We start from the raw sequence: 12,460 nt of genomic DNA, 5'->3' as shown, positions 1-12,460 counted from the left end.
TATGAAGATGGCTTTGAAAAGCGCCAAATTTGAATTCTTGAAAAGTGCTATTGGCGCAGTACATCGCCCAAATGTAAACGTCCACAAACGTGGCCGCCGGTAGCGAAGAGGTTAATGAGAGAATGAGAATCTGTGCAAACTGGTTTGACCAAATGTCCAAAGAGCCAAATAATAATCCTAAACTATTTGAGGAATTAAAACGAGCTCCAGAAACAACACCAAATTTCCGAACTGTAGTTATCACATATTCAACATTTGGTTTATTGGTATAACAGATTACCACATAATCTGCATAAACCAATTATCTAGCATCATTGCCTGGTTTCTTGAACCCTAGAATATGATTTTGTTGTAATATTCTTAAACACAGTTGTTCGAGATAAATGGCAAACCGAAGTAACGAAAACGAGCATCTTTGCTTTACACAACAGCCAATAAAACAGGTGTAGAGAGGTAAACATTAATAATTAAACGAGAGGAAGGATGATTATAACAAAGTAAGATTTCCTTCTGCACTATGGAGTCAACGTGTACATATTCAAGAAGAGAAAAAAGAAATGAATGGTTCGCACAATCAAAAGCTTTGGCAAAATCTACCTGTAGCATCGCAAGATGTTTTTGACAACTATAGCAGTACTGAAGAAGTGTACGCACGACGTGTATATTGCGCCCTCTTATTTCGAATGTCTGATGTCTGATGAGAACCAATTAGAATCCATATCGTGAATCGCAACTAGTTTGATAAATTTCGGCAAAACTTTTGTAATAAACACACGCCAGTGATATTGGTCTATAGCTTTCCACGATATTTTTTTTCGAGCTTTTTGGCATCTGGACAGTATGGCTTTTACATGCTTGTGTCAAACCAGCCTGACGTCAAACACCGCATACCGATCATCATATCAAGTACCGGCAAGTTGCAGCTGTTAAAATTGCGAAGAATTCTACAGAGAGCTGTACAGTAGCTGGCACAACCACGACATTAATATAAGAAGTAGCAGTATCCCAAATGGCATCCCACCAGTAATAATAGAAGAAGTCAAAAAAGCCTTGGAGGGAATGCGAAAAGGCAAAGCTGCTGGTGACGTCCAGGTAACATTAGATCAGCTTAAAGACGGACCACAGATTGTGCTAGAAAAACTAGCCACCCTGTTTACGAATTGTCTCCTGTCGGGAATAGTACCAGAATCTTGGAAGAATACTAATATTATCTTTACACATAGGAAATGAGACCACAAAAAGTTGAAGAATTACAGGCCGATCAGCTTGCTCTCCGTCGTATACAAACTATGTAAAAAGGTAATCGCTAACAGAATTAGAACAACATCAGAATTCAATCAACCAGAGGAACAAGCAAGATTTCGAACAAGCTACTGAACAATCGACCACATTCACGCTATCAATCAGGTAATAGAGAGCCGCTCAGAATACAAGCAACCACTGTACACGGCCTTCATTGATAACGAGATGGCGTTTGATTCAGTAGAAATATCAGCTGTCGTGCCGACAATGAGGAATCAAGGTGTCCACGAGACATATATAAACGTCCTACAAGAAATCTACAGGGGATGAGCTGCCACTATCATGATTCATAAAAAAAGCAACCAACTACTAATCAAGAAAGGTGTAAGGCAGGGGCATAACATCTCGCCAATGCTATTTCCCGCATACTTACAGGAGGTTTTCAGATGCCTGGAGCAGGAAAAGCTAGGGATAAGAGGTAATGAAGAGTAACCTGTGCTCTGCCGATGACATTACATTACTGAGTAACTCAGGGTGCGAGTTTCAACTCATGATTACGGTATTGCACAAGAAGAGCAGAAAGGTCGTAATCAGTGGTGCAACGTGCGACCCCATGTTGCAGGTTGTGACGCCCATTGTTTCCCAAATATGCCTGCCCGTAGGGCTCTGGATTAACCGATCATACTCTGCCAGCGTGCGAGCTTCTATTAGCTCTTAAAGCATGTTATGTAGCCCTACAGCCGAGAATTTCTCTTTCGACGTACTTATCAGTAGACCTATTGCTCGTTCATGTGCTTTTCTAATGATGCAATCGATTTTGCTATGTCGAGATAAATTATCAACAGCGAAAATTCTTAAGCCGTGGGCCTTGCACCCACGATGTATGTAGTAGTAGTCGTAGTAGTAGTAGGTAGCCACCAACGCTGTCGCATAAGAGGAGCTGCACGCGCATCCTTTTTAATTGAGAAGGAAACCCGCGAAAGTTAATTATAATTAAAAAGACAATTGTTTCTAATGAAATACCCTAGGGAGACTAGTATCGAAGATTTCTTCTTCAATAAAATTGCCTCGATTTGATACTTACAAAAAACTAGCAACAAAAAGACGCACTTTGAGCACTATTTGGCAAGAAAAGGTTGCCATGTTAAACTCGATGGGCGAAACCTCCTTGGTTTTAGCAACGACTAGCGAGGGTTGGGCCGCAGTGCCGTGAACTAGCGGCGATGAAAGGTGTGAACTAGACACGAAGCGCAGGCCGTAAGACAGTGCGTGCGTGCCACTCCTCCAGTCCGGCCGTGCCACCTCTCGTATAGCCTGGGTACTGTTCGCTGGATGGCGGTACTTTTATATAATTAAGATATGATGGAAAGATGCGAGATGGCGGTACTTGGAGTGTTCACTATATGGTTAGATGGACAGACGAACGGACTGATGGATGGACGGACGGACAGACAAACGGATGCAAGGACAAATGAATGAATGCACAGACGGACGCATGGATGGACGGATGCATGGGCAGATGGACGGACGCACACATGGACAGATGCGCGCACGGATGGATGGACGCACGGACGTAATTCAGGGGCAGACGCACGGATGGACTTATGGAAGGAGTGAAGGACGTACAGACGGATTGACGCACGAATGGACGTACGGACGGACGAACAGACGCGCAGACAGACGGACGCATAGAGAGATGGATGGTCACACAGGTGGACGCGTCGACAAACGGAAGCAAGAACGATTGGAAGGACGGTAGCGCGGAAAGACTAACGACTACTTCGCCCCACTCATCATCTCGCACTTTGTGGATATGCTGTGCTTTTTCAATACAGCATCTCAACAAAGACTATCGTATTTAGCAGAACGCACTCATTAAATATCAGACGCCACCACGTGGCAGCAGACGCACAGTTGTCATTTCACGCGCCGCAGTTCAAAAAAATAAGAAAACGCCAGGCCTGTGCGGAAGGCCCAACACAGTCACAGCGAAAGCTAGAAGAGCGGCCTATCAGAGCCTTTTAAAACACTGATTGGGTAACTGCTGCAAGCCCACTTGCTTGATACCCATTCGGGCATTAATAAATTTTGGGGGGTAGTAGGCCGGCATTTTCTATGCTATTTTTTATCATTCTTCTGAGAAGCGTGGTATTCGCTGAACACTTGTAGAGAATATTGTGCGGATATTTCACGAAGTGGCTGACGATGATGACGAATTATGACTGTCGTAGGTATGCGCCGCAGTTAATATGGGAACAAGAACAAGGTTTTGTAATGACTTGGAGCATTGGACGACCCACTCGTTACGCTGTTCGTATTGTGTGACGACGGGTTGTTCTTCAGCTGATTTAAAACGCTTTATAAGTCGTATTAACGCGATTGCTTTCCCGACATCAAGCCTGCATACGGCGACTTTGCCAATTTACAAGATGTTAATTTTAACGCGCACTGTAATAAATGCAACAAAAAATGGCATAGCTCAGTAGTAGAATACTGGACTGGCTCCCAGCTGACCCGGGTTCGAGCACCAATGTGTAACTGGTGCGAGGTTTTTTTTAATCTAATTTCGCGTGATGTGGTTACGGGCTGCGGCGGCGGTGGACAACTGCGCATGACACGAGTTGTGATCTCATACCAGATTTCGCTGTGAAAATGCCGCTCGCATCTTCTCACGGAGTGAACTCGAGTAAATGTTGTGAATGCTGCGTAACTATGTATGGTTTGAGAATGCCTAATTGTTATTTTCGTCTTTATTATTCTTATTGTTAGAATGAAGGAGAAGCGTTGCCTTGAACGACTGGGGGGACCCTGATGCGTGATCCAGTGCCTACATATAAGCACCGCGCACTGACCAGAGGGAGCTGCGTTGCTCACCCTGACCCATCTAAAAGCCTTTGACATTAACCGTTAAGGGCCCGGAGAAAATAGACAAGTACGCGCGTCACCCATGTATACCGGTCACAATCCGCCGACCATAGAGTTTCTCACAAACACATAAAGGGAAGTGTGGTGCCATTCTCCACGTGAACTTGTTAAAGGGCGATGTTGAAGCGCGGGGAATGACGGTATAATTATTTGCGAGGTTTTTGTTAGCTTGTGTTGAGCGAGGTTTCGGCTCAAAAGCGAATACGACTGCCTAAATAAAGCTTCTCTAAAACACAACAGTCATTAGCGGGTCTAATTCAAGCGTATTATATTCTAAAATGAAATTCCACCTACTTTGACGGCACGGCCAAACGGCGAAACAAAGAAACACACGACATAAAAGTGGCGGAGGGAACGCTCACTTTCTCGTCTGCCTGCCAAGTTTAGCGGCCGTTGGTTACTTCTAACGCTTCGTAAAATAGTACATGAACGCTGAAGGCTTTAGTGTTAGATACGAAACGTTTTTGTGCAACGGCAAAAATAAATAGCTTATTACTTGCTCGTTTAGTAAGAATTCAATCATTTTAACGTAAAGCCAGACGCATCTTTGAGGTATACAAATTCGAGGCAAGTTCGAAGCTCACTTATCCCGTCATTCCCTTGCATCCAGCAGTTCACTAGCGCCAGATTTTTTTCTAGGTATGATTGTGAGCAACTCTATGCCACCGACAAATGCAGGGCGTGAGACGCGCGCGTCGCGTTCCATTTTTACTGACGCCGTCTCAAGGTTTCTTTTTTTTTTTCATCCGCTAGGCGATGTGTTCTAGTGCTGCAGTCGTACTAGAAAACTCGACTGAACAGTGCCTATACGGGTTAGCCAGTGAACAGTTGTGCCGCTCGAGCAGTCGGTTTTTAATCGCAGACGCTGCAGATGTCAGCCTTGCAAATTGAGAGGGGGAGTGGAGCTAGCAGTTGGCACGAGACGCAAGCATGCGGCACGATATGCGATGTGCGATCACGCGCAGTGGGGGTGTGGACAATCTCGACACACGTCAAGCGACTTCGACTGACTAATAAATGCTCCGCATTTCAAAAAACGGAGCAGCGTCGGCTTCTGCATTGTTTACATTTCCAACGCGTTCCTCAAATGCAAACAAGTTATACTTGTCACAGTTGTTATACTCGGGGACAGCTTTCTGTGGCAATAAAGGGAAGGCTACGGAGCCAAAGCGGGCATATGCAACCACTGTAGAATAAATATAGTGCCACAAATGCGTCCGTGGTTTTGACATAATAATAATAAAAAAGAACAACGTTATTTTCTACTAGATACCGTTTTTAAAGAGACGCTGCAAAAACTATGGTAATAATATTATTGTTTTTTTCTGAAGAGTAATTTCGTGTTGTGCACGTCTGAAAACGTCACACGTTTTCCGCGCACCTCACTGTCAAAATGGCGTCTTCGTTTTTAGGTGGGCGCACGTCACCCTCCAGCTACTCTGACGACTCGTCGAAGGAGCTTGTGTCGAATTTCACTCACAAATGGCTGTTTAGGCAGACGTATCAAATTGTGTGCAGTGAGATTACTTGATCCTCACCGTCATTTCAAACGCGAGCCAAACCGGGCTACTTGGCGGAGGAGTACAGCAGCAGTAGCTCCGCTCACGTAGTTGTCCCTTCCTTGCCATTGAAAGTTGTCCCCGAGTTTATTTAACACTTGTGTGGTGTATACATATGCATTCTTTTCGAGCGTCCTTTGCGCTGTAGCAGCGTGCTGAAAGTATCAAGCTAGTTATGGTTCTTAGGTGATATTCCTACTTAGTGCTATCAGAATGACTGTATGGCCCTAGCGGCAAAACTTTGACATTTATATATGAAAGAAACAAAGAGGAAGTCTTCTTAGTTATATCACTATATTTAAAATAATTTTCATTCATTATTAGCCTTGTCTATGCTATTTAGGTACTTTATTGTTTAAATTTCTTTATTTATCATTTTTTTCTAAAGACACCGATATTATTTCAAATACGTTCGCTTCCTTACACTTTCTCGAAGTGCTACGCTGTAGATTGTCTTTTTTTTTTTGCACATCCTTCCCCTCTCTTTGTTATTGTCTACTTTTTACTTGTATGTTTATTTCTTTTGTTTTCCAAAAATTATACTGCTGCAAGTTTTGTGGCCAATCCTCTATCGTGGGTAGTGCCATTCCTTTGGCAATGATTATCATCATCAACGGCTTGCTCGAGGCTCGCGCGCTCGAGAAGCAAGAACGTATTCTTCGAACCAAGACGGCTAACTCCCGGCCTCCTCGGTTTTAGGGCTGTCAAGGTATGTAACGTTTTGAAATCACCAACTTCTTTGGTAAAGCTGCAGCAATTTTAGCTGCAAGCCACTTGCGGTGTTGAATACACGTCTTTCGTTGGCCTGCATTTAGCAGTATGGCTTCAGAAAAAGAAATGTGTCCCATAAGATTGACTGCTGCTATGTCTAGCCTAGTTGGAGTCTTGTGGCTCCCACTACAATCAGAGCAAATGTTCCCTTTGGGCACGCCCCTGGTTTCTCAACGCTGCCCTGCATTTCTGCAAACAGGAAGCTCACATGGCTCGTTTTGTGCGCTCCGAAGTCATCAGCGGATGCAATACGCCTCTTCTGTTTATGCTTCCCGTATACCAGTATCTATTGTGGGGCTTTTCTGTTTCGTGCTTTCGCTTCAGGTCGTCTAATATCCTTGTCGCCGTTTTGTACAATATCACTACAAAAGCACCGCTGCGTAGTTGATTGGCCACCATCTACAGAAAATATGCTAGACTGTTTGTATGTACTAAAACGCGGATAAAACTTAAACATGTATCCTGTAGCGTGTGCACTCTTCTGTCATTTACTGCATTATCAAATGCTACACTACTTATAAAGTGCAACTAACTATTAATAAAAAAGACAACTGAAGCGCAATACGACTAATCCATACTTACATTCTACGGTTTGATCGATTCAGCGTTTTGAAGATTAAATGCTTACGAATTCAACACACCGTATTTGTGTTGTGCAGGTGTCTGCCTCTAGTAGCATCGCAGTTTCTTTTGACGCCGCTAAAGAGCAAAAACGTGCACCACTGGGTCCCCTTACGCACTTGTGGTTCCAAAATAAAGTTCCTCAAAAGCTGAACCATGGGTAAGTGAGCTTGAATTTTACGCTCCATTGTCAATCAACAAAAAATTCGGAAGATCCCACTCACCTTGCCAATCGAGCTTATATTAGGCCTGCGGACGTAGGAAAGTGTATAGTAAGTTTTGTGTGCTAAACGTTACGAAACGGACCTAATTATACGTACTAATAAGGCACGCACTGTCGTACGTTGAACAGTCGCATATCTATATACAAATCATGGTTTAAAGTAATCGTTGTTTAGACACTGCTACGTAAATAAACTTAGGTGGATGGCGTCTAACTACAACTGACATTAACCAGCGTGATGGCTGTGTCATAGGAATACATGTGTAACTTCTATGAAACAGAATAGCTAGCACCGCAACCACAGTTGTTGTTTCGAGAACATTACACGTGCATGCGGACTGTTTCTGAAACATTTCTGAGACCTAGCGTTGTTCTGTGGTGGAATGCTTGCTTGCCACGCAGATTGCTCAGGTTCTATCCTGCATTCTCCAGGTCAAAGCTGCCGTGCCGTTTTTTCCTAATGGTTTCGCTTTTAAATTATCACTATATCCTTTCTCGCCGTAGGTATAATCTGTCAAACTCCAGTGAAACATTCCCGCTGGTGGTAGCATCACCAGTGGGAATGACCACACGCTGTATGATGGAGAGGGTTTGATGGGCCACACGCGTCTGACGGACAGGGTCTGATGACTTAGGTGACCAACTTGTCACACTCTTCATATTGTGACCAGTGATCGTATCCGACAAACCATCTTACCATCTCACACAGCTTGGTTTACTACAGGTTATGGGAGCGATGACGATATCACCGGTAGATAGACAGATAGATAGATAGATAGATAGATAGATAGATAGATAGATAGATAGATAGATAGATAGATAGATAGATAGATAGATAGATAGATAGATAGATAGATAGATAGATAGATAGATAGATAGATAGATAGATAGATAGATAGATAGATAGATAGATAGATAGATAGATAGATAGATAGATAGATAGATAGATAGATAGATAGATAGATAGATAGATAGATAGATAGATAGATAGATAGATAGATAGATAGATAGATAGATAGATAGATCAAGTGCCTGCTGTACGCAAAGAACTATTTTGCTTTAGAACCATTGTGCTATCTTTTAAGATGAAGGTGTTTCAATACGGCGCCCACCAAGGCCTTAATGACGTGTTTCTGTGGCAAAAATGACACAACAAAATATATGTGACCGAGAAAAAATTGAACAAAGAATTTATTCATTTGGAAAACTCTGGCTTCGAACGCACGATCCCATGATCTGAGACAATGGCTGTGTCGAGCGGTCTTTCTGAAGCGCCACCTATGCTCCCAGTGATGTTAACACTAGCATAATTTTTATAACGCTTTCTCCCTGGGTTGGGAGAAAGTGGTAGTGTCATCTTCGCTCGGTGAAACATAGTTTTTGGTAAATTTTCTTGCATAAAGCCTAAAATTTGGTTTTAACTCTAAACGATCAAGTTTCTGTCCGCTCCTCGACTAATAATGATGCAGTATTATCGTCCACGTTACATTTGTTTACAGCCTACCGGAGTACATGTTCTATCAGACAGATTGGTTTAGAAACATTCTTCATTCAACAACTTTGGCACCGACTGTCTATTCTCGTTACAATAACTGAGACCATCCCAAAATTTTATTCGTGTCGGTTACAAAGTGACACCTGATTACTAGCCAAGTGCGCCCACGCGTTGTTGTTCACGCATATGCATTTGTATCAAATGGCAAATCAAGTGCGATGACCACGAAAAATGCTCCCAGAAAGGTATCTGCTATTGGCGCTTTCTGTTTTCAGGAGATCCGTACGCCGCCAACTACATTCAGAATGGATACAACACGCCGGATCCAGCGTATGGGCAGCAAGAACATGCAGGTGAACTTCCGCGTTCTTTTCAATCAATGAATGTAGTGCTGTAGAGCTGCTGTAATAATGCATCGTAGCTTCATTGATCAGCCTCTTCTTATTTGCGAAAATGACACAAGCACTTCACAATTATAAATACTCCTAGTGAGTGCAAGTCTGTGTTAGCGATTCCATTTTTATGACATTTCTGCGCTCTATTTGCAAGAAAATGAGCATGAACACAAATGTAGTAGGCACTTCAGCATTCTTGTCAGATGATTTTTAAATTGATTCTGGAATAAATTGGGTAATACGGCTGCTTTGTGAATACAATACAATGTTTATCAAGAATTACTGTCACTTTGATTTGCGCGGGAATTTTTTTACCTCTTTGGAATTTTTCGCAATTAGCAGAAATATTTGACCTCATTTGAGTGGATTGTTGCATCATATTTTAAAGAAATATGGCGTGACGTTATCGAATATACTTAGATAATGATGTTTTACGAAGCCAGGCGGGCTACAATTGTAATTTATCTATGTAATTGTAGTTCCTTAATACACTATAATTTATTAGTTCAAGAAATTGCACTTGAAATAGGGCTCCAAAATCTTGGTCTAACAAGATGATTATTTCGCACTTTCCCGAACCGTCAACTAGAGAGCGTGTGGCGAAGGAATAACAGTCTTGCTTTGTGTCACTCAACTCGTTCAGATGTATGAACGTGTAAAATTTATTTCAGTTTACGATGTCATTTCTCTTGAGTATATCATTAGAGCGCAAGCAAAGCAGCCATATTTTAGGAGCTTGCTCCTTTTGCTAAGGAATTGCCTCTCGTCATTGCGCCGGTGTGTACGCTAGTGCTCATTGCTCTTGCTAGAGGCGCAGCTGTGCTCTTCGTTTCAATAGCGCTCACTAAAAAGCACACCGCCGCTCAGGCAACGCTCGCTCCATTCTCGGCGCGTGCTCTATCTAGTTTGGTAGGTCCACACCTATATTGAGCGCTCGCCCTCGGCGCGCTTCCTTTCTATTTTTGCCGGACATCACGTAGTGCGCGTCGATACCGCTGCCCACTATGAACACAGCAGAGGTCAAGGAAGCGGCGCGGAGGGCTCGGCGCGGGCTCACCGTCGGGACACTTCTCGAACTTTCCGCTACATCCTATAATTAATGATTCTCTGGATTTGTACTGTACTGATCACAAAGCTATTATACTAAAAGAAAAGCGTTCCTCCGAACTAATGTGACTCCGAGCTAATCACACCACAACAACCTTCGCGTTGCCCCGCCGCGGTGTTCTACACTCTTAGAAAAAAGGTTGGTACATCCATCAAGTATACTAGCCCATTACTTGAAACAGAATCCACTAACCAGCTAGTTAAAGCAGCTAGTAAAAGTAACTATAATGAAAGGCACTACCTTGTAGGCCTCGTAACCAACACTAGCCCAAGTACTAACAGGCTGGGTAAATGCAATAACTCGTTAAGTAGTTAAGATTACTACCTAGTTAGTAAGTGAATAGTGCTGACTCGGGTGGTTAGTTCATTACTAAATTGTTAGTAACCCCCGCAAATAGAGGTTTACGCGTACTTTGTTGAATGTTCGTGTGAGTGGCCATATCAATATGATTCAATTACAAAAGTATGAAAAAAACGAATCTACATGGCCCTCTCAAATTAATAATGTCTTTCAATTACGCCATGTAACTATACTGGGGTAAGTGCGCAGCACAGCGACATACTTATAGAAAATTGACGACATGGTCCTATGCGAATCGCATAAGTCCATATGGACTCATATTATAATATGATATGCTCATGTGAGTCCGTATGGGCATGTGATTTTCGTACTCTATGGACTCATATTATAATATCATATGCTCATCTGAGTCCGTATGGGCATATGATTTTCGTACTCACATGATTATGTGCTCATATGAGTATGAGAGCTCATATGAGCAGATGACGAGGACACGCATGCAAATGCATGCACAAGTAAATCTTCAAGACTTGGACATAGCAGAATTCTATGTAACAGCAGTTTAAAAACTATATATACCCCTGCTTTAGGACCGAACACTGCGTACTGGTTAGCAGTCACAGAATTTGTATAGTAATCGTTGTTTTTCATGCATCATCATGTCCCCTTACACTTGTTTATGTGTGCCGATACGTCACACGAAATTTCTATTCCAAGGTAGTCAATAAAATTAGGCCTTGCCTGAATTTTCCTTACGATGTCACTATTACGCCAAAATGTACTGCGGCATCTACGACCGATCTGGCAATGTTGGTGGCTTAGTAGTTGCTCAGTTAAAACCATAAGAAAGGTTCCCTCGTTAGCAACGTCTGAAATTATTAGGTGTACTAGCTGGTAGCTAATAAAAGTACGCCACGAGGGTAGTAAAATGCTCCGAAAACTAGTAAACACACGCCTTTACTAACTGCTTACTAACTTTTTTTCTAAGAGTGTACCACTGTGTAACGGTCACTGCGTCAGTGCTTCTATTGTCTAAAAAAAAACCACTGCCAGCAAATCTGACTGTCAATATTGAAATTGAAAATTTATTTCAGCGCTTTCAGAACACGCTCTGTCACTCAGTGCATGTGATCGAAATTGAAATAAGGAGAAAAAATTGATAGTTCACAGTTATTCTCACTTCTAGCACGCAGCATACAATGGACATATCACCTTGCTTTTTCTAAACGTAGACAGGCGTTATTACAATCCCAACAAGAGTGTGCAGCATCATGATTGTCTCTCTCGATGTGCACAGCTCTGTCACTGATAAGGCCTATGTCTGTACAGACGTTCAAGCGTACAGTAGGGGGGAGGCTCATCCCCGACGCGCTGTGCTCGCTGGCATGCCTTGAACCTGCTGTGCATGTCAAGGGTCATTCAAACTGAAAGCTGAAAAGCAGGTAGAAAAGGAGGCGGCGAGTGTGATCTCTCTCGGAGCAATTAGTTGCCGCCCGCCCAGGCTACCCGCTTTGCCAAAGCCATTCAGAAGCCACACGGCGTACGCATGATGGGGACGCGATGGAGATTCTGGTGAAGCTTTGACAGGAGCACTGGAATGTGATAGCGACACGTGCGCAAAAACGCAAGATGCCCCCCCTTCTCTGCCGCAAGCATACGCATTTGGTGCCTCGCCGCTCTTAAAAACTCACTTTGCCACTTTTTGGGGGCGAAGCTCCCTATGCCATGGGTCGTGCGTCCGCAGTATATGTAGTAGTAGTAGTAGTAGTAGTAGTAGTAGTAGTAGTAGTAGTAGTAGTAGTAGTAGTAGTAGTAGTAGTA

General features: G+C 43.0%; 1 protein-coding gene across 1 annotated transcript in view; it reads left to right on the top strand.

Annotated features, from left to right (window-relative positions):
- The first annotated feature begins 7,274 nt into the window (after positions 1–7,274).
- Positions 7,275–12,460, top strand: part of LOC142803137 (uncharacterized) — a 52,857-nt gene continuing 47,671 nt past the window's right edge. The window contains exons 1-2 of the mRNA XM_075888239.1: positions 7,275–7,278; positions 9,112–9,189. Coding sequence (XP_075744354.1) covers positions 7,275–7,278; positions 9,112–9,189 — 82 coding nt within the window. The remainder of the gene's footprint in view (positions 7,279–9,111; positions 9,190–12,460) is intronic.

Source organism: Rhipicephalus microplus, chromosome 3 (assembly GCF_043290135.1).
Source record: "Rhipicephalus microplus isolate Deutch F79 chromosome 3, USDA_Rmic, whole genome shotgun sequence".
In the NCBI taxonomy this organism is placed as follows: Eukaryota; Metazoa; Arthropoda; class Arachnida; order Ixodida; family Ixodidae; genus Rhipicephalus; species Rhipicephalus microplus.
This window is presented reverse-complemented; position numbering and strand designations above follow the sequence as displayed.